This window comes from Physeter macrocephalus, chromosome 13 (genome assembly GCF_002837175.3).
Source record: "Physeter macrocephalus isolate SW-GA chromosome 13, ASM283717v5, whole genome shotgun sequence".
NCBI lineage: Eukaryota > Metazoa > Chordata > Mammalia > Artiodactyla > Physeteridae > Physeter > Physeter macrocephalus.
This window is the reverse complement of record NC_041226.1, coordinates 33,810,274-33,833,486: the sequence shown is the minus strand read 5'-3', so window position 1 is coordinate 33,833,486 and position 23,213 is coordinate 33,810,274. Positions and strand designations below refer to the sequence as shown.

The window sequence follows — 23,213 nt, the reverse complement described above, 5'->3', positions numbered from 1 at the left end:
GGCTTTTAAGTTGCGGTTATTAATTTCCACATTGTGATTCTCTGAGTGGCATGCACAGTTAGTCGGCAGCAAGTTAGCTCTAGGCTCATGCCCTACTGTCCCTGTGCCCTTGAAGGAGTCATTTAACCTTACAGAAACGCCGTCCCATTATTCCTTATAATTATGTATTTACAACATGTATAACGTAAAGGTTTAGAGTAGTAAATCAATTAAGACTCAAGCTAGTAGCTTTTCAATCAGCAGGTTACTTGTATTAGAAGGAAAGTTGAATGATTAATTAGTCTTACAACAACTTTAGGGAAGAATAATGAAGATATAGAGGATGTTCTCAAATTTCTTTTGAGGTGCGCCTACACGAGGCTGTAGGCAAGAAGTGGGGGAAAACCCACAAGTTTTGAATAAGTTGGCTCCTGAAAATCTCATATTTATAAAAGAAACTGAATAAAGAGGATATAGTGTTAAATGTAGTTGGTATAAAAATGTCAGACGGATTCTGTTTTTTCCCCCCCCGTGAAATAATGGATAAAATTTAAATTATATGAGAAAAAGATAACCATAGTGAGATTATGGGAGATTACATCTCCCTGAAGACTTTTTCTCCTTTTTGCCCTTTAAGACAGATGGAAAGAATTCAGTGATACAAGGGCAGCAACCACCACTTCTGTGCCTTTTGCAGCACTGAATGGGCACCCAGTTGATGCTTGTTGGTTCATGGATTTTCTCAAGGTCTTTTCATCTTACTTTGTACCTGCTCCAAGAACATGTATATTGCCAACAAACAAAATTTTGAAATAAAAATTACCCTTAGTGTTCTGGATATTGTTTGTTGATTTTATCCAGTCACCCTTCTTAAGGTGTTTTCATTCAGGCACATGACGTCTGTGGTGGTGTGATGGGGTGGTTGCCGGAGTACTGCTGCCTGCTTTCAAAATATAGTAATAAAACCAAAATATTTTTATTTTCTTCTTTATGCCTTTAGGTTGGTCTTCAGACTATAACTCATTATTGTCAGATTTTGGTGCTATGTGTTTACATTGCTAGGACTCTGTAATAATAAATGTAAAGGATACCTCTGTAAAAATGAATTCTAATCTCTTCTAACATTCTAATTATTAACTATCTATCTTACAGTTAAACTTTTGCAGTAACCCTTCCTTTCTTCATCTTTTTTTTATGACTTTCTGTTACCATTGAGAATATTATTTGAGCATCATAGCTCTCCATTTATGCATTCAGTCTAGTCTTTGGCAGACAAGTCATAGTTCTAGATTCTTGGGCAAGCAAACAGAATGCAAATGTCCAGTGTTTTTTTTTGTTTTTGTTTTTTTAAATATTTATTCATTTGGCTGCCTCGGGTCTTAGTTGTGGCACATGGGCTCCAGAGGCGTGGGCTCCCCAGTTGTGGCACGCGGGCTCCACAGTGCACAGGCTTAGTTGCCCTGCGGCACTTGGCATCCCCGTTCCCTGACCAGGGATCGAACCCACGTGCCCTGCATTGGAAGGCCGACTCTTAACCACTGGACCACCAGGGAAGTCCCAGCAAATGTCTAGTGTTGACAGAATATGTGAGGGGGTGAAGAAACATTCTTCAGGATTTAAAATATATATATTTTTTCCCTTTTTTTACCTCTTTTCTTTGATCCCATCTGAAGAAATAGAGTTTGATTTGCCCAGTGAGAAAAATAACTCTGCAATTATCTTCATAGATTACAAGATTTAGATCTTAGAACATTAGCCTTCATTGACATTTTGTTGTTGTTGTTATTTTTAAAATAAAAGGGGCAGCCATTTGGCGTAGGGGATTAGCATAGGCTAAATGGTAGACCCTGGACAGGATCTAGTTCTAGTGATCTCTCAAATTCCTTTCCAGTGCAGTAATTTTGTTCACTAAAATGCATTTGTTTTTTATCAGCCAAAATGCTCACTTCTCAAAATTTGGAAGAAAGAACAATATGAAAAGGACATCTAATTTAAAAAGGTGTTCAAAGATGTGTTTAGGTTACCCTTCCTGACTTGGCTTTGTCAAGTCCAAACAATGATTCATGCCCACTAAGAACTGGTATTCTAATAAGGTCTCACTTTGTCTTTCATAAATTTTTATATTACTAAAATTTATTTTATAAAACCATTATTAGTAATGTTTCTTTGTACTTTAAAAAAATGTCATTTTTGAGCTTACAGTTTCTTTACTCTTCTAGGAGAAAAAATTTTATTTTCTCTAGATGGGATTTTGAAGACGTTTCTTGAATTCAAGGAATTTTAAGACATTCCTTAGAATACTTTGTAGAGGAGACTTCTTACTAATTATATTAGTTGAGCTTTTAGAGTCTTGGTTGCATACACATAAGCATTTAACACGTCAGGTTGCTGGGGAGAATGCTATATGTAAATTAGATATATTATTTGCTGAGAAACTATTTAGTGACTATAAGAACTTGGTTCCTCTGAAGATATTCTCTCAGAGATATCTACTGAGAGCTCTTTATTGCTCTGATTTTGTTAGATGAGTAAACTGGGTTATGTTGTTAAGTCATTAAGGCAGTGCCTGTAGTATCCTATTGGAATCTAATAAGTTCAGGCTTTTGTATGGTACATTTTATTTTAAATAACAATCGTTATATTATTAGCAGATAGTTTTTAACAGAAATCCTATAAGCTTCATGTGGCATTGTTTTTTAGCTTTTCCTTGAGGGTCAGTGATGAACAGAACTATTCTCTATTTTGATCCTATCATGTTCTGTCACTGTTTTTTTTCCTGACCTTGCCTCAGAGTGCTTTTGATGTTTATAATCGTTGTTGAAGTTCACCTGTTTTACCACTGCTGCCCCACCAATCTGTTTTAAGTCTCAAATTCCTAACATGTTTGGTCAAGGAATTCACATGTAACTTAATGTGGTATGTCTCCAGCCTTCAGGCTCTTCCCCCTCATGTGTGTTGCTAGCACATGGTTCGGGGGTAAATTTAAGGCAAGAACTTGCTGACCCTCTAGCCCTTTTGTTCTTTCAACATTTTCAACCCCCTATATACCCAGTAAGGAAACGCAGAGTCCCAAATGGGGCTTAACCTGGCACGTGGCAGACCTGTGGCTTTGCACCGCTTCTGTCTCCTGCTCTGCCCATGTTTTCTAACTCTGACTCTGCTAATTTAGCATGTGTCAGGAGTCATTCTGCTGTCCTGTGTTTCTGAAGAAAGTCAATTTAGCACAAATTGGGACCTATTTACTCTCCTTCAATCTAACACATACTGTTAGTCAGCAGGGCTCCTGTGGACAGCAATTGCTATTTGAAGAAACAAACCCTCTTTAGACCATTCTGAATATGTTTTAAACATGACCCAGCATATTTCAGTATTGAACAAAAATTAAAGCAGTGCTATGAATGCTTTGTAATTTGTTGCCTCTGTATCCTGTTTCCTTTTAAAAATTCAGTTTTTTTTACAAAAGATATATGTACTTTATTTCTTAAACTTTGTCATTTAAGTAAAGCTCTCTTTTCATCGAGCATCTAAATTTTTAATGTTTTCTTTGAGTGATGACTCAGGATTCCTCACAAAAACACGCAGGGCTTTTCTCTCTTCCTGCTATGAGTTTTAGGGGACATATTGCTTTTTCCGTACTGTCATACCAATAAATCATCCCAGATTACTTGCAGCCGCACAGTACTAAAGTATACCATGCATTTTAAAGGAAATCTGCTATTTTCTTTTCAATCAGATGAGCAATGTGAAGAGACTACGGCCACGGCTCAGTGCGATTCTCTTTAAGCTTCAGTTTGAAGAGCAGGTGAACAACATCAAACCTGACATCATGGCTGTCAGTACTGCCTGCGAAGAGATAAAGAAGAGCAGGAGCTTTAGCAAGTTGCTGGAACTTGTGTTGCTAATGGGAAACTACATGAATGCTGGCTCCCGGAATGCTCAAACCTTCGGATTTAACCTTAGCTCTCTCTGTAAAGTGAGTTTGTTTTTTCAGAACATATAATTTGCCTGAACACTTATTCTTAAATGTCAGCCCTGATTACATTACTTATTTTTTATTTTGATGTGCTCATTGTCAAGAACTTAAACTGAACCGTCAACCCAAACCCAGAGTGAACTGAGCTCAACTCAGCCTCTGAACTAAATCCAAATGTTAATTTTCTCTGATCTGCAAATTCAACTGAAGAATTTCGTTTAACAGCAAAATTATGTTGTAAACCTGTGCTTTCTCAAACTGATGAAATGGAACATCAAAATATTATTTAAACCTAATATTCATTCAATATAAATACCTGCATATCACAGTATATATATTGAGCATTGCTTGGAATTGCCACTAAAATCTTTACCGTTAACTATTTAAATATTTCTTTGCATTTTTCTTTTTTGAAAGCTGACTAAAGGGAGAGAAAAGTGAGACTGCTTTATATAAAGGAAAATCATTATATTAGGAATAGACATAACTCGGATGTCTTTAATTATTTTGAAATGCTTCTATCTAAATATAATTTTAGAGGAGATGAAAATTGAGTAAGTTTAGATATTTATTTTCTTCCAGGTTCTTCCATAGTTTAAATTTTCTTACAGCAAATGTATTCACTGTTGTATATAACAGAGCTCTGTCTTAAGAAGTGGGCCATAGTAATAGTGCTTTATTGATGAGCTTACAACAAATTCTTCTCAGTTACATATCACAAGAAAAGCTTTCTCTTGTTCTTGACCTCATAACATCTATGCTCCCTGATTAAGGAATTTGATTATTGCGACTACCAGTTAGATTGGGAGGTGAGAAACAAGTTCCGCTTTAGCTATGGGTTTACGGAATAGTTGATCTCTTCATGCTTTCATGGCTTTTCTTACACAGTTTCCCTGGCTTATGCTTTCTGTTGGTATCGGTGACTTGTGAGCTTTTCCCCTCTTCCATCTGCATCTTTTTATTTTCCTCTCCTTGTTTTCTTAGCCTGCTGTGTTCAGTTAAGATTCCTAGCAAGTATTATTATGTGGTTCATAATACATGTATTAAAGACTGCACATTTATAGAGTGCTTACTTACCCCTGTGCCAAATGCTTGACCTGATCATCTCATTTAATGTATGTGATTAATATTTACCTGGGATAATGGGACTCATATTTTTCACATGTAAGCCATTAATTATGCTTAGATATTTTAATGGAGCTCTATACTAAAGTTATGGCAGCAGAGTTAAGAGAGAGTGGCTAGCTTGGCTAAGGAAGGGCAGTTTCACACTCAGAGAGGATCAGGAATTTGAGCTGGATCTGGAAGGATGAGTGGATGTTCCCTGAGAGGAAAGGGCATTCTAAGCAAGTGTCAACAGTTCACATTAAGGGTTATATCATGGCACAGTTGGAGCCTGGATGGGAGAGGAGTGGAGAAAATGGAAATGTGATAGTAAATGGGTCTAGATGGTGAAGAGCTTCAAATGTCACACCTTATATTGAAGGTTTTATGGAGACATGTTACTTCTGTAAGTCAAGTGATATTATCATCTGTCTTCCAGGAAGATAATTCTAACAGCAGTATGGAAGAAAGGTAAGCTGCACTTCCCAGTACTGTCACCATTAGCCATACATATTTAAATTTAATTGTAAATCAATTACTATTTAAATAAAATTAAAAATTTAATTCCTCACACTTACCATGTTTCAAGTGAGTCAGTGTCCATACATGCTGGCAGCAAATATGGCACATTTCCATCATTGCTGGAAGTTCTATTGGACAGCGCTGGGTTGGGGGTGGGGGGGTATAGTGGGGAGAGACTCGGTGATTGGCTGACCTGTGTCATGTGACCTGGGAGGATGCCAGAGGAAATGGAGCTGAGAAGATAGATGGGAATGGTGAAGGAAAAAGGGAGGGGTCAAAGATAACTCCTTGCTACTGACATGTTTGAAGTAGTTGCTCAAAAGAGAAATGAGTTCAGGCTGATTTTGGTGTGTCCTTCTCCTAGCTTCCCTCAGTGTATTAGAAGGCATCTGACTGAAGCTGCCTTATTCAAATGTTTTACCAAATATTTGAGTGTCCACGATGAAACTGTCACTGTGCTTTGAGATGTTGGAGGTCTGAGCTAAGGTAGTGGTAAAGGCGTAGAAGGGGAAAGGGGATGGAGGGAAGTGTACACATTTAAGGAACATCTAGTTATTGTCAGGGCATGGTGATTATGAACTTGGAGGCTGAAGGATAAGGAGGCAAGTAAGACTGCCGGGTTCAGGCTTTCTCTGAGAAGGGAAGCAAAGGAAGAAAAACAGGAAGAGGAGCGAGGTTAGGGAGAAGTTTATTCCACACGTACAGACCTACTGGAGTTTGTTTCATAGTGCCAAGTGTCTGTTCCTCTTTAGATTTTGCATCTCAGAACTACAGCCAACTCACAAGAAGTTGACCACATGCCCTCCCTTATTTCTTCCTTGAAAGAGAAGTGTAGACAAGAGATTAGGTCTGATTAATGAGGTGGAATTCCCTAATACAGTACTTGGTACATAGTAAATACTGAGCAAATAGCTGTTGAATGGATGACAGTGCAGTAGACACAATGCAGTACATACAGTGTTGTGTAGAGACAATGTTATTATGTAGCTGAAAACAGAAATCCTCTCATGTTGATATACAGTCACTGATGCATAGTGATTTAAAACCTCTTACAAATACAATGCATGCTGCTACTATTTTACGATAGTCATGCTACAAACCAGTTAATCTGTCTCCAGGTAATAGAGTTGACTGTATTTTCAGTCGATGGTACTGGCTATTTTGATCATCCCTATAAGGAGCCTTATGTTGTACAAGAAACAAAATAAATACTACAACTTCATATTTTTTATTAACCTACATGTCAAGTCGAAAGCATATATTGAACAAGATGATATCTCATCATGTTTGTCATCAGATGTAGCAGCTTGATCGTTGACAATTGTGATTTTCACACTGAGTGTAAAGCATTTGGTTTGATGATAAGCCCCCCCACAGGGAATTCCATATTTATTTGACAGTAGAAAGACAGGGTAATATTTTAATCTGTTCGAACATGCTGGGTAACTATATGACATTTACTATTCTATATCCAAAATCTTTACTTTTAAATGCCCTTTATAAATTTAGCTTAAGTATGAACAGTGTGTGAAAATTCATATTAAATTGTTAACTTTGCGTTGTTTAGAAATAAATACATGAGTCATGATTCCTGTATGCATTGTAGTTTGGTTTTAGGGTTTATATTATATCTTTGTATACATTTGTAATTGAGATGACTAACTATAATAAATGAGTTCAGAGAGAAAAGATTTTACTTTCTTTTACTTAAAGATTCGATAGGGTCTATGATAAATAAATATAAAAGTAAAATATGAGATATAAAGTAACCAAAGACTAGAATGTATTAAGATGTAAACATAAAGTAGACGTATAGGTTTGAGGCTTTCTGATGGAAAAAGTGAAGTGCAAAACATGGTCATGAAACTTTTCATGAGCTAAAAATTGTGGTTTCTCTTATTAGCCAAAGCTGAACTTCATGAGAAATTTTGCATTTGTGTCATTATAAAAGGAAAGTACAGTGTTGAGCAGTGTTCTTTTAAACAGCAAATGAAAAATTCTGTTTCATGAGGTTCTTTCTTTTAGAACCATCTCCCCTTCTCTGCTCTTCCCCTCCCCTCCCCTGACAAATATGTACTCAGAGCCTCTTATGGGGTAACACTCCAAGAGAACCCTCATAGTAAGATACATATGTACTTTTCAGTTACAGTAATGCTATCCCTAGTTTAAGCAAAATGGTGTAAGTATTCAATACCTTGCTTTCTGGCGGCTTGGCTTTTTAAAAGGATAAACCTCAGACTATATAGAAGAATGGACAGACTGCTTGTCATTCATAAAATCCCCCAAAGATATTACTAAACTTTAGATAAATTTGGATATGAAGCAGTTTGGTATTATATTCTTTTTTTCAGGACCTGCTATTGGTTAATTCGTATCCTTAGAAATACAAGCAGCAAATAGTAGGTGCTTGCCTGACCAAAATGCCCACCTAGAAAAATTTGTATGTCATTAGTGTTGAAATTAGTAATTGTAGTGAATCTGTGCGTAGAGCCAAGTAGATCAGCATTCTAGCAAAAAATGAGTTGACTCAACCATCAAAGTTCAACACCATATTAAATATATGAGATGATTTTAACTTGTTATTTAAAAAGCAGACATTATTAATCCATGCACAATGACTATAATGTGTGTTTGATAATGTTTACTAATGTCTACTGAAATGTTTGATTCCTGAATAACAAATCATCTCAATCAATACAACTGGATGATGGAGCTGTAAATTGTAGCTCTTTGTTCTATGTAACTAAATAAAGTGACTACCTGTATTGGGATAGTAAATATAAATTTTGAAAGAGTTTACCAATTGTAATAACTTATTTCTATCAGTGTATGCTGTTATTTGAGGGGGGGAATTGCAGAAAAATTCACTATTGATTTCCTCTATAAATTTATCCATATCATTACTTTGTAGGAAATTTTCTGTTATCAATAGAAGATGCAATTAGTTCCTCTCAAAGGTGAAATTATCAAAGGATACATAGTAATGGGGCTGTTGGTGTTGGGAGTTAGGTGATAAAAGGCAGTGTTGGTAGGTCAGATTGATTTTTGTCTAAGTTATCTTTTCGAGTGCATGAAATTCTTATCTGGTCTGTATATTTCTTTCACGAGCACAGGCTAACCAAAAGTAGAATAACTTCACCAAAGCTGTGATGGGGAAGATGTTTTAGAAAAAATGTTTAGTTTCCTCATTCTTTAATGCTGTTACCAACTCTAGTGAGTGATTTCTTAAAGTTGTGAACAGCTCTCCTTGTGGGACATCGATTCTCAACCCACAGTGCCCTTTAAAAAATACTGATGCATCAGCCTCACGTCAGATCAATTACTTCAGCATGTATGCATGTGGATCCTGATTAGTGGCATTTTTAAAAAGCTCCCCCAGGTGATTTTAATGCACAGACTGAACTGAAAATCACTTTGTCTGTCTTCTGCCCTGCTTACTTATCCCAGAATGAAAAACCCCCAGTTGGTGGCCTGGAACCAACCAACCAACAAACACACAAAAGCAAAACCTAACCAACACAAGAACAAAATCACAAATGAAGCAACTCTACTTCCTCACTTAAGGATGAGAGGTGAAAATATTTCCAAAACTGCTGCTTTTCTTTCATGCCACACTGGACATTATTCTGAAAGGGAAGAAAGGGAGTGAAAGGAGTATGAATCTCAGACACATGGTGGAACTGAAATAAGTTGATGGTCAGTGTTCTGAGTTATTTTGCAGGACTTGACCTTGGAAGGTAGAGTTTCAGTGATTATGAAAAGCAGAAGGCAAGTCCCTCCGCCTGTCACAGACAGTTTCTATTTCATAAGCCTGTCACAGTCACGTGGGTTGCCACTGTGAATCTTTGTGAAATTTTGATTCTTGTATATCACCTTTTCCTTTACTCCATTAAGTTATTTTTAAGAAAGACCTCTCCCAAACAAATCCATTGTTCCATCTGCATTTAGTGTTTCATAAGGATTTTAGAGGGCTTTTTATTCTTTATCAGATTGGAAAACCACCCTAGTAAGTTTTGGCACCCTTCAAAAATAAAGCAGTTTTTGGCCAAAGACTTACAGATAACAAATGCCATTCTTATTTCTCATCCAGCCAATTAAATCACTGAAAAATACTGACTTCCAAAGCAATGTGAAACTATTTATAGAGTCTTTAACCCTCTTTGACTCATTCGTTAACACATTTAGTCTATAGCATTTTCCAGGAATTATTTAATTAGCTTTACTAAGTAGTGTTTTTGGTAAATTTATTTACATTACCTTTGTTTTTTCAGTTACTATTAAACATTGTAAATTAGAATTATTCCTTTAATCAAATTATAAAAGATAAGTGGCTTTGCTCATGAACAGCAAATGCACTGCTTATGTGCTGTGGTCTCACGAATCTCAAAACCAGCATTGCTAATCTGTCAAACTTCCTTTCCCTGAAGCAGACAGCCTCAGAATCCTCCTTAACACCATGCTTAGAGATAGCTACTACCCATCGGAAGTAGTAATGAATCTTACCAGCCATCTTTGGTTCAATCTAGTCTCCTGTTTTTACACATTTTATAAATGAAAATAAAAAACTAAATAAGATACCCCATTCCTGATACTCTAGGAAGCTTTCTTTTATCAAAGGTCTGGATCAGAGACAAAACATGCAACACTATTATCTGTATAGTAATACTTAGCCAATAGTATTTGTGAACATATGTGCTTAGGTAGCAGGGAAGAGTCTGATGATGAAATGAGTGCACACCAAAACCAGACAAAGACATTACAAGAAAGGGAACTTATAGACCGATATCTCTTATGAACATAGATGCAAAAATCCTCAGCAAAATATTATAAATCAAAGCCAACAATATGTAAAAAGAATTAGATACCATGACCAAGAGGGATATATTCCAGGTATGGAAGGCTGGTTTAACATTTGAAAATCAGTTAATGTAATTTATCAAATCAACAGGCTCTAAAGGAGAAAAACCATTTGATCATATCAATATATGTAGAAAAGACAGCTAATCAAGTACAATACCCATTCATGACAAAAACTTTCAACAAACTAGAAATACAGGGGAATTTCCTTAAGTTGATAAAGAACATCTATAAAAACTACAGAGAGCATCATACTTAATGATAAGAAACTAAGTATTTATCCCCTAAGATCAGGAACAAGGAAACATGTCCCTTCTCACCATTTCTATTCAGCATTGTACTGGAGGTCCTGGCTTAATGCAACAAGACAAGAAAAGGACATAAAAGTATACAGATTGGGAAGGAATAAATAAAATTGTCTTTGCTCATAGGTGAAATGATTGCCTAGGTAGAAAATCCCCTAAAATTGACCAAAAAAAAAAAAAAAAAAAAAGGAAAGAAAGAAAAACACTTTCTGGAACTAATAAGCAATTAGAACAAAGTTTCTGGATATGAGATTGGCATTAAAATGTTGACTACTTTTTTAATATCACCAATGAAAAATTAGAATTTAAAATTAAAAATGGAATATCATTTACTTTAGCACCAAAAATTTTCTACAATATTTGTATGAGGAAGATGACAAAACTTTGATGAAATAAATTAAAAAAAGATCTGATAAAGAAATAGATATCCCATGTTCATGGAAAGGAATATTCAATATTGTTAAGGTGTCAGTTCTTCCCAGCTTGATCCATATAGTCAATGAAATTCCAATCAAAATCTCAGCAAGTAATTTTGTGGGTGTTAACAGATTGATTCTAAATTTTTTATGGATATGTGAAAGACTCAGAATAGTCAATACAACACTGAAGAAGGAGGAAGAAAAGGAGGAGGAGGAAGGGGAAGGACTGACTTCAAGACTTACTATAAAATTACAGTAATCAGAACTGTGGTATTGGGGGGAAAAAGATAGATAGTCAGTGGAACAGAATAGAGAGCCCAGAAATAGACCCACACAGGTATAGTCAACTGATCCTGGACAAAGCAGCAAAGGTAATTCAATGGAAAAGAATAGTTTTTTAAAGAAATGATGCTGGAAAAACTGGACATTTATAAGTTAGCCACTATTTGAATTTAAAAACTTCTGCTCTGTGAAGTGAAAAGACAGTCCATAGAGTGGGATAAAATCTTTGCAAAACACCTATCTGACAAAAGACTTGTATCCAAAATATACAAAGAACTCTAAAACTCAACAATAAGAAAACAACCCAATTTTTTAAAAAAGGCCTGAACAGACATCTTACTGAAGATTTACAAATGCCAAATAACTATATGAAAATGTACTCAACATCATATGTCGTGAGGGAACTGCAAATTTAAAAAATGAGACACCATTACACATCTATTAGAATGGCTAAAATCCAAATCACTGACAGCACCAAATGCTGCTGAGGATGTGGTACAACAGGAACACTCATTCACTGATGAAAGGAATGCAAGATAGTACAGCACCTTTAGAAAACTGGCAGTTACAAAGCTAAACATAGATTTAACATAGGATTCAGTAATCACATTCCTGTTTACCCCAAGGAGTAAAAAACCTGCATACAAATGTTTATAGCAGTTTTATTCGTGGTTGCCAAAATTTGGAAGCAACTCGAGAAGTCCTTCAATAGCTGAATGGATAAAACCCACTGATATAGTCATACATATAGTCATACAATAGACCAGCGATGGGGAACGACGGGGTGGCAGATGAAGCTTCGCTTGCTCGCCTCCCCACTGGTCACCTCCTGCTGTGCGGCCAGGTTCCTAACAGGCCGCGGACCCATACTGGTCTGTGGCCTGAGCGTTGGGGACCCCTGCAATAGACTATTAAATCAGTCATAAAAAGAAAGAATCTCTTAAGCCAAGAAAAGACATGGAGAAATGCATAATACTAAGTGAAAGAAGCCAATCTGAAAAGCCTCCATACTCTGATTACAACTATATGACATTCTGGAAAGGACAAAATTATAGAGATAGTAAAAAAATCAGTGGTTTCTGGAGGTTTTGGGGGAGGGGGAAGAAGGAAGAGATGAATAGGTGGAGGACAGGGGATTTTTCAGGATGGTGAAACTATTCCCTGACTCAGTAATGGTAGATACGTGACATTATGCATTTGGCAAAACCCATACAACTTTAGAACACAGAGTGAACCCAAAAGTAAACTGAGGTTAATAATTAATAGTTAATAATAGTGTATCAATATCATCAATATCGGTACATAAATTTTAACAAATGTAACACATTAATGCAAAATGTTACTGATAGGGGAATTTGTGTATGTGGAGGGGAGAGTATATGGGAATCTGTCTTTTCTGCTCAATTTGTCTTAAAGCTGAAACTGCTCTAAAATATAAAGTCTGTTAATTTAAAAAATTAAGAAGAATAAAAACCATTTAATTTAAAATTAATGTATTTGATCCATTTATATAACAAATGTAACTTAATGCAAAATGTTACTGATAGGGGAATTTGTGTATGTGGAGGGGAGAGTATATGGGAATCTGTCTTTTCTGCTCAATTTGTCTTAAAGCTGAAACTGCTCTAAAATATAAAGTCTGTTAATTTAAAAAATTAAGAAGAATAAAAACCATTTAATTTAAAATTAATGTATTTGATCCATTTATATTAACTAAAGAACACTGAGCTATTTTAAATCTCTTGTGGAATAAGGGAATAGTGTAAATAAATAGAACATTGAACAATATGATAATGCAATAAGATAAAATTTTACTAAAATGCAAAAATGCTTTTCGTGCTGAAGTGCTCACTAAAATCCAAGAGAAATGTGTTTAAAATATAATTCAGAGATAGTGTGTCTATGGAGATATAGTAGAAATCAGTTTAATTATAGAAGCTGACATTATTTAAAGCGTTTTCTTCCTTATTTAATGTTTCAACTCTCGTCATTTTAAAATGAAAACTAAGCAATAAATATGTTATTTAATATGTGAATGCTATAAATTTATCTAATATCTATTTTACCTAATATTAGTTTATCGCTACCTATCTTTAAAATCACTATGAAAGTTTTATTATAGGTATTAATAGTTATGGCAGTGACATAGATGATGCAAAGCATATTGTTTAATTTATGTTAAGATTTTAAATTTCCATTCATTGGAGGGATACAGTATTTTTGAAAAATTTAATCAGCACAGTGATTGTTTTTTAAAAGTGTATTTATACATATCAGGAAACAGTTCATTCTATAATTGTAGCTGGTTTCACTAGTGAATTTGAACCTATGCATTGACTTTATGAGCTTCATATCTGAGCAATTATGATATATTCTTTGGCAGTTCATATTCACACATCCATTTTCAAGTGGATACATGTAACTTACATTTAGAGATGTTTCAAACATATACAAAGCACTTTATTCTGCAAATGATTTAAGATGGAATATGATGTTAGTAAATATACTTGGTTGGGTCTGTTAAAGATGAAACTTTACAGTTTCATTCAACCATATTTTTATCATATTTTGTGAGCACTGATCTATCAGCAATATGGAAAGACTTTGCATTTGAGGTAAGGTTCAGGTAGCATTTTATTAATTGTATAGATAAAACAATAGAAAGAATGCCGTGCTTTTAGAACTAGAAGTGACCTCAGGGTAGGGGTATAGAGGCTTTCCAGGCTAGAATTAGCAGGTTATAGGGCTTCAGTATTTTAAATTGCATTAATGAACACTATTTTACTGTCTTACTACTATTTTTTTCCACTGTGTTTTTGAGAATTTTGTTTCTTTTCATGCATAATAATCTATATTAAATAAAGATTTTGTAGAGGAACTGCATTTTATAGTGGTTAAGAGCTTTGGATTCACACAGAAGTGGGTTCAAATAAATCTTGGCTCTACTGGATAGTAGCTATGTGATCTGGGGTATACTACATGATGTTTCACATCTCTTTTGCCCTCTTAATAGTGAGTGTAATACCAGTTCCTTCCTCATAGGGATGGTGTGTGTTTCAAGCACTTAACAGGTATTGTATTATTTGGCCAACCCCTGTCTCCTAGTAAGCGCCACACAAATAAGAGTGGCTGCTGTTGTCCTCAGCATTCATACTGTTTACAAGGTAGGGTCTTCTAGAATGTTCATGGAGCCATTACAGACCCTCATAATTTTGTCATTTTTCTGGTGTTCAGCAATGTCTACAACATCCAAAGAGTCAGTGCTGTCTGGATAATGTAATTGAAGTATAGGAACATGATAATGTGGAACAGCTACAAATTTGACAATATTCTTAAGATAAAGTTTTATTATTCAGAGTGTAAGGGGTTGTAGTTCTTTGGATTCTGAAAATCACCAAGATGATACTTAGTTTTTATTTTAGGAATTTTCTTTCTTGTGACTAAAACAATGGAATTTTCTTTAAATGTCATCCAAATTCATGGGGAGTAGCTTAAAAATATTCCCAAACCTTGCATTGTAGCTACAAAGGAGTTCTATCCAGACTGACAACTAGGCCATGATTTATTACAGGATCTGCTTTTAACATTGTTTTGTCTGGAATGAACAGAGTGGTTGAAGAAACTCCATCCATCTTTTTGTTTATTTGACATCTATACCACATTAAATGTTTCTTAAAGAAACAATATATAAACAAGAAATTCTCCTTAACAGTGACGATTACTCATCAGTAAGATAAATCTCTTGACAGTGATACCAAAGGAATCCTGTCAAGCAATGTCAGTGAAAATTTTTAAAAAGCATATTTTTTAAACTTAAGAATAAATTTTTAAACCAGATATTTTAGCTTCATTTTCTTTCCAAGAGTTAGCACTACAGAGTATGCTCAAGTTGTTTTTTCTCTTCAACAAAATTAGCACCATCTCTCAAGCTTTCCTTGTTCTAGCTCAATCGCTGATTATGTATGATATGAATAATTAGTAGAAATAGAGTGTGCCCTTTTTGTTGTTGTTAATGTTTATCAAAAGGTGAAAAAATATTGAGCAAGTAAATGAAGATTGTGATAAATATATTTTGCTGTGCTTTTATATTTTTATGTGCTTTCTGGGAGGGCTTTTTTGTTTGTTGGTTGGTTTTTGTTTGGGGTTTTTTTTTTTTTAAGTGATTTGGGGGAAGGAAGGAAGGAAGGGAATAGAGTAATTGAGGCAGGAAGAATACCTTCCCAGCACTGTGCATTTTCCTGAGGACGTTAGGAACTGATTAAAGAATCTCTGTCCTGGAATTTAGAGCAACTAGTAGTTTGTAAGTAACCATGCATTGTCAACAAATGGTCACTCTCTGTGTTTCTTAACTTCTTATCTTTTATTAGGTATATTTTCAGATTTATTTATTTGGGAATTTGAGTGTTTTTTTTTTTAAGTCTCCTGGTTGATAAATATAGATTCTGGAGGGATGGGAGACTTCTACTTCTATTTATTATTCAGTGAGTATATTTTAAATATTAGACTGTGACCAGTATGTGAGTTGCTAACCAGTTGATGTTTTCAATAGTACAGCCAGGATAGCAACCTCCCCCATAAGTTAGTGTTTAGCTTTATGATTGTCTCTAAATATTTGAATCTGTGTTTGACCTGCATCCTTAACATTTATTAAATTGGTAGATGCTATAACCTATAGTATGTTCCAGAATTCTAATTCTGAATTCTTATTGCTCATGATTAAAGATCAAGATTGATCCAGTTGCTTACTGTTGGATCATAGAGATTTCTTGATATATTAATCCTAGCAATTGCTGGCCATTTAGCTATATCACAAATAGCCCTGGAAAGCTCTTTCCAGGTGCTTGTCTTAATCAACATTCCACACAGGACATGTGTCTAGTTTCACATGAACAGAGCATGATAAGAAAGGTGTAAACTGGTGACAGTCAGGAACTGGGAGTCCACTGAAGGAACAGTATTCTCCAGTCATTGCTATAAAGAGGGAGGTGGAGGAACAGAAGAGTTAACCATTAGAGTGCTTTAAAAAAAATAGCAAAATTAAAATCAAAGGACAGTTTTTATACTGTCTTTTGATTTTAATTTAATAAAATTTAATGACTCTTGGTTGTACCAGGGAAAACTATTATATTTGTGAAAGTTTGCTACTTTTACCCTAGCCTTATCCATTAAAGATGATAGTATGAATGAAATTGTAGGGTTGAAAGGTAACTTTTATAAATCGGATTAACGTTCTCAGTTTATGTGAAAGCTGAAACCGAAAGATTTTAACTGACCCAAGCGTGCAAAAATAACTTCTGAACTGAGATTATAACTAGGTTTCTTCATTTTTATTCTACTATTTTTTTTAAAATAGATTTTGCAATGTCTACTAACACAAGTCCACTGTAAAGTATATTTAATATTTTGGGAGTGGAAAGTGAATTTAGAGTTTCCTTTTCCTGTCCAGTTCCATATTCTCACGTTATTTATGTGAATCTGAGGTCCAGTAACTTGCCCAAGGAGACGTAGCTAGTTAAAGGCCAGTTTTAGTGTTATGTTTTAGCAGGTCGCTCACACGTTAGTGGCAATCAGTCTAGCTAGTGATCAGAGTCAGTTTTTGAGGAATAATTTTTCACAACACTCAGATGAATGATGTGATTTATGTTCCTTTTAAGAGGCATCAAATAATGGACTCTGTTCATATCAGTCAGTTTTTAAAGTGCCAGGAACCATTGCTGCTGAATGGTTTGCATGGTGAATAGGCCAATGTAGCATTTGAACCTGTAATAAGAGTAATCATGTGAAAGCCTGGCTGTCTATAGTAGGGTAGCTCTGTGTTTCCAGGGACAAGATAGTTTGTGCATTAATAAGTCATGTGTGTTAATATTTGTGATGACACAGAATATCTCCTTCTGCCACGATCGGATAGTAACTTTCATTTGATATTTTTCTGATAGTGATATAATATTTAGTGACATAGAATTTGAAAAATATACATATGGATATATATGTGTATGTGTGTGTATACACTTATTTTAAGGTAGGAAATTGTTGGAAAGGAAGCAATAGGGTTGTGCACAGTTAAGTATACCAAGAATTTCCAACTCTAAATTAAATCCTGGTGCGAAAAGAGTGATTTTTTTCTCCCCTTATATGTGTATCTGATCTGGATGATTACTCATTTGTAGGGAACACTATCAGATTATGTATTTGCCCTGTGTTCACACCCAACACACCCTACCCCCATCACTCACAAAACCTAAGCTGACCTCTATTTGTACCTAGGTTGTAGCCTAGCCCTTTCTCCCTTCTGATTCATTCCTCGGCCTTTTCAGATTAGGATTGGTCCATCCTGGTCTTCTCTTCAAGCCTCTGTTCTCCCTTCTTTTATTCTGTGTACTTATTTGTGTTTATTTGGTCAACTTTTTAGCTTTGGAGGCTAAGAGCTCACAAACCGGTACTCCTAGAATAGTTCACTCCTCTAAGTTCTCACTATGTATTCTCTATAGTTTATCACCCGTAAGGGATGGAAAATTGGTTCTCGGGGAGCAAAAATATCTTTCCTATCTTATTGTTTTTATGTGTAAAGCACAGATGTACATGCAGTACATAAACAGATATACAGTATATGTATCATTTTAAAATTTCATAGGTGCAAATGATTCAGAAAAATATGCCTAAAAAAACTTAGCCAGCAATAATGAAAAAAAGGTTGAGAACACTGTTCTACACCTATATATATCTATATCCTTTCCCAACGTCTCCACTTAGATGTTATTCAAAAACTTCAAGTTCACTTGTCCCAAACTGAAACAATTCTTTTTTCTCCACCCCACCCAAATCTTTTTCTCATTCTTTCTGTCCAGTTTCAATAGATGGCATCATGTGGGTTTCCATGCCCACCCTGTCCCATTATCTCATGCCTAAGGCATTACCTCATCTCAAATGCTGCTCCATCTGCCTCTGATACTATGCCTTTGAGTTTTTTCCTTGGCTTCCCTAACCCATACAACTTCCTGCCTGCTGGTGTTCAGTTCAGGTGCCCTGTCCTCCTAGGCATACTGTATGATTATTTTTACTATACTTATTGTCACACAGGGGAAATGCATATTTTCTGGGTCCCCCCCACCACTAAATGGCTTCTTGAGGAGTGACTTATTGGTTGTTGCATCTCCGACTCCTGCCGTACCTAGTAGGCATTCTATAAATCCGTGCCAAATGAAAAAATGAGCAAGCATGTGGGATTGTTTTAAGTGCTGATATTACATACGTTCCTAGGTTGTCCTGTTTTCCTGGGCATTTCACCATATATTTTTTTCCCCATGAAACATTGCATACTAGATTGAATTAAGCTTATTCCTTCTTTACAGTAAATATTAATGACTTAGACCAAACAACAGTATATGAAGAGGAGCTTTTCAAGTGTTTAAATAGTGGCTTTTCAAAAATAGCATTAACTAATTTTACAGCTCATTTATTTCTTATCTGTAAAAAAACAGTATAACATTATTTAAGTAGAGAGACTATCAAAATATTTTTGACTTTCTGTATTTTTTCTCCCTCTCATTCTATTTAGCTAAAGGACACAAAATCAGCAGATCAGAAAACAACACTACTTCATTTTCTTGTGCAAATATGTGAAGAAAACTACCCTGATATCCTCAATTTTGTGGATGATTTGGAACATTTGGACAAAGCTAGTAAAGGTTGGTGCTTTTACAGCAAAGATTTTCGTGCTCTGGGTCTTCAGTTGGTACAGAAAATAAAGCCTTTTATTTGAACATACTTGTCACTTCGTCGCTGTGTTTTCATACTGAATGTCATTTTAAAAATAGAGAGAAAGTTGTAGGACATTTACTTTATCAATTGTCATTATTGGAGCTATGAGTTTAATTTTTTGACTGGATTATGAGGCCCTATATACAAAAACACGTAGTTCTGCAGTTTTTTTTATTTTAACATCTTTACTGGACTATAATTGCTTTACAATGTCGTGTTAGTTGCTGCTGTATAACAAAGTGAATCAGCTATATCTACACATATAGCTCCATATCTCCTCCCTCTTGCGTCTCCCTCCCACCCTCCCTATTCCACCCCTTTAGGTGGACACAAAGCACCGAGCTGATCTCCCTGTGCTATGTGGCTGCTTCCCACTAGCTATCTATTTTATATTTGGTAGTGTATATATGTCCATGCCACTCTCTCATTTTGCCCCAGCTTACCATTCCCCCTCCCCATGTCCTCAAGTCCATTCTCTACCTCTGGGTTTTTATTCCTGTCCTGCCCCTAGGTTCTTCATAACCATTTTTTTTTTTTTAGATTCCATATATATGTGTTAGCATACGGTATTTGTTTCTCTCTTTCTGACTTACTTCACTCTGTATGACAGACTCTAGGTCCATCCACCTCACTACAAATAACTCAATTTTGTTTCTTTTTATGGCTGAGTAATATTCCATTGTATATATATGCCACATCTTCTTTATCCATTCACCTGTTGATGGACGCTTAGGTTGCTTCCATGGTCTGGCTATTGTAAATAGTGCTTCAATGAACATTGTGGTACACGACTCCTTTTGAATTATGGTTTTCTCAGGGTATATGCCCAGTAGTGGGGTTCCTGGGTCATACGGTAGTTCTATTTTTAATTTTTGAAGGAACCTCCATACTGTTCTCCATAGTGGCTGTATCAATTTACATTCCCACGAACAGTGCAAGAGGGTTCCCTTTTCTCCACACCCTCTCCAGCATTTATTGTTTGTAGATTTTCTGATGATGGCCATTCTGACCAGTGTGAGGTGATACCTCGTTGTAGTTTTGATTTGCATTTCTCTTATGATTGGCGATGTTGAGCATCCTTTCATGTGTTTGTTGGCAATCTGTATATATTCTTCAGAGAAATGTCTATTTAGGTCTTCTGCCCATTTTTGGATTGGGTTGTTTGTTTTTTGGATATTGAACTGCATAAGCTGCTTGTATATTTTGGAGATTAATCCTTTGTCAACTGATTCGTTTGCAAATATTTTCTCCCATTCTGAGGGTTGTCTTTTCATCTTGTTTATAATGTTCTTTGCTGTGCAAAAGTTTTTAAGTTTCATTAGGTCCCATTTGTTTGTTTTTATTTCCATTTCTCTAGAAGGGGGGTCAAAAAGGATCTTGCTGTGATTTATGTCATAGAGTGTTCTGCCTATGTTTACCTCTAAGAGTTTGATAGTGTCTGGTCTTACATTTAGGTCTTTAATCCATTTTGAGTTTATTTTTGTGTGTGGTGTTAGGAAGTGTTCTAATTTTATTCATTTACATGTAGCTGTCCAGTTTTCCCAGCCCCACTTATTGAAGAGGCTGTCTTTTCTCCATTGTATATTCTTGCCTCCTTTATCAAAGATAAGGTGACCATATGTGTGTGGGTTTATGTCTGGGCTTTCTATCCTGTTCCATTCATCTATATTTCTGTTTTTCTGCCTGTACCATACTGTCTTGATTACTGTAGCTTATAGTATAGTCTGAAGTCCGGGAGCCTTATTCCTCCAGCTCCGTTTTTCTTTCTCAAGATTGCTTTGGCTTTTTGGGGCGTTTTGTGTTTCCATACAAATTGTGCAATTTTTTGTTCTAGTTCTGTGAAAAATGCCATTGGTAGTTTGATAGGAATTGCACTGAATCTAGAGATTGCTTTGGGTAGTATAGACATTTTCACAATGTTGATTCTTCCAATCCAAGAGCATGGTATATCTCTCCAAACACTGTCACTGTTTGCAGAAGACATGATACTATACATAGAGAAAACTAAAGATGCTACCAGAAAACTCCTAGAGCTAATCAATGAATTCGGTAAAGTTGCAGGATACAAAATTAATGCACAGAAATCTCGTGCATTCCTACACACTAATCATGAAAAATCTGAAAGAGAAATTAAGGAAACACTCCCATTTACCATTGCAACAAAAAGAATAAAATACCTAGGAATAAACCTACCTAAGGAGACAAAAGACCTGTATGCAGAAAACTATGAGACACTGATGAAAGAAATTAAAGATGATACAAACAGATGAAGAGATATACCATGTTCTTGCCTTGGAAGTTTTGCAGTTTAAACCTTCTGAATACCTGCCAGCCCCACCCTCTGCTTCTAAGCCCCTTCACTGTGTCCACTTTGGATGAGTCATTCATAAGCACCTGGGATGATTATGCATCTGAGCCAAGCACCTGTAGTCAGTGTCCCCCTTGGCCTGATTCTGAATCTCCATCTGCCTACCTTGCAGGTAGAGCCTGCTTCCTTTGCCCCAGTAGGAACCAAACTGTCATACATTCCAGTCACTCCTTCCTAATACCTCAGTTTCTAAGCTCCTTCTTAGCCCCTGCTGTGGGCTTAGATCTGGTTACAGAAAGGGTCAGAGAAAGGACAGGCCTATTATTTATATTTGGTTTGAATATGACTTATGCATTTTTTGAACATCTGAAACATCCAAGTTATATATCCCATCAGTTCTGTGGGAAAAAAAAATTTACTTGCCTCAAAAAAAAATGTATTTATGAATACACATTTGTGTGAATATATACAAATGTATAGATATACATTTTGGAAGACATCTCATTTGGTCTGGGAGAGTATTTGTATTCTTTTTATATAGGCCAATGGTCATTTGTCAACTTAAAGAAGGATACTTTTTTCCAGTATTACAGTGAATTTTTCTTCTTAAATTAAAAAAAAAATCACTTTTATCATTTCATACCGTTTATTTTTTATTTTTTTGAATTTTATTTTATTTATTTTTTTATACAGCAGGGTGTTATTAGTCATCAGTTTTATACACATCAGTGTATACATGTCAATCCCAATCGCACAATTCATCACACACCCCGCAACTCCCGCTGCTTTCCCCCTTGATGTCCATACGTTTGTTCTCTATGCCTGTGTCTCAATTTCTGCCCTGCAAGCCGCTTCATCTGTACCATTTTTCTGGGTTCCACATATATGCGTTAATGTACGATAATTGTTTTTCTCTCTCTGACTTACTTCACTGTGTATGACAGTCTCTAGATCCATCCATGTCTCAACAAATGACACAATTTCGTTCCTTTTTATGGCTGAGTAATATTCCATTGTGTATACGTACCACATCTTCTCTATCCGTTCGTCTGTCGATGGGCATTTAGGTTGAATGGGCATTTAGCCATGACCTCGCTATTGTAAATAGTGCTGCAGTGAACACTGGGGAGCATGTGTCTTTTTGAATTGTGGTTTTCTCTGGGTATATGCCCAGTAGTGGGATTGCTGGTAATTCTATCTTTAGTTTTTTAAGGAACCTCCATAATGTTCTCCATAGTGGCTGTATCAATTTACATTCCCACCAATAGTGCAAGAGGGTTCACTTTTCTCCACACCCTCTCCAGCATTTGTTTTTCTAGATTATTCTGAGTATGCCCATTCCAACTGGTGTGAGGTGATAGCTCATTGTAGTTTTGATTTGCATTTCTCTAATAATTAGTGATGTTGAGCAGCTTTTCATGTGCTTCTTTGCCATCTGTATGTCTTTAGAGAAATGTCTATTTAGGTCTTCTGCCCATTTTTGGATTGGGTTGTTTGTTTTTTTTAATATTGAGCTGCATGAGCTGTTTATATATTTTGGAGATTTATCCTTTGTCCGTTGATTCATTTGCAAATATTTTCCCCCAGTCTGAGCATTGTCTTTTAGTATTGTTTGTGGTTTCCTTTGCTGTGCAAAAGCTTTGAAGTTTCATTAGGTCCCATTTGTTTATTTTTGTTTTTATTTCCATTACTCTAGGATGTGGGTC

General features: G+C 35.7%; 1 protein-coding gene across 1 annotated transcript in view; it reads left to right on the top strand.

Moving 5' to 3' along the window:
• DIAPH3 (diaphanous related formin 3) overlaps positions 1–23,213 on the top strand; it is a 565,759-nt gene that overhangs the window by 310,231 nt on the left and 232,315 nt on the right. Inside the window, exons 21-22 of the mRNA XM_055089317.1 lie at positions 3,713–3,952; positions 18,997–19,126. Of these exons, the coding sequence (XP_054945292.1) occupies positions 3,713–3,952; positions 18,997–19,126 (370 nt within the window). The remainder of the gene's footprint in view (positions 1–3,712; positions 3,953–18,996; positions 19,127–23,213) is intronic.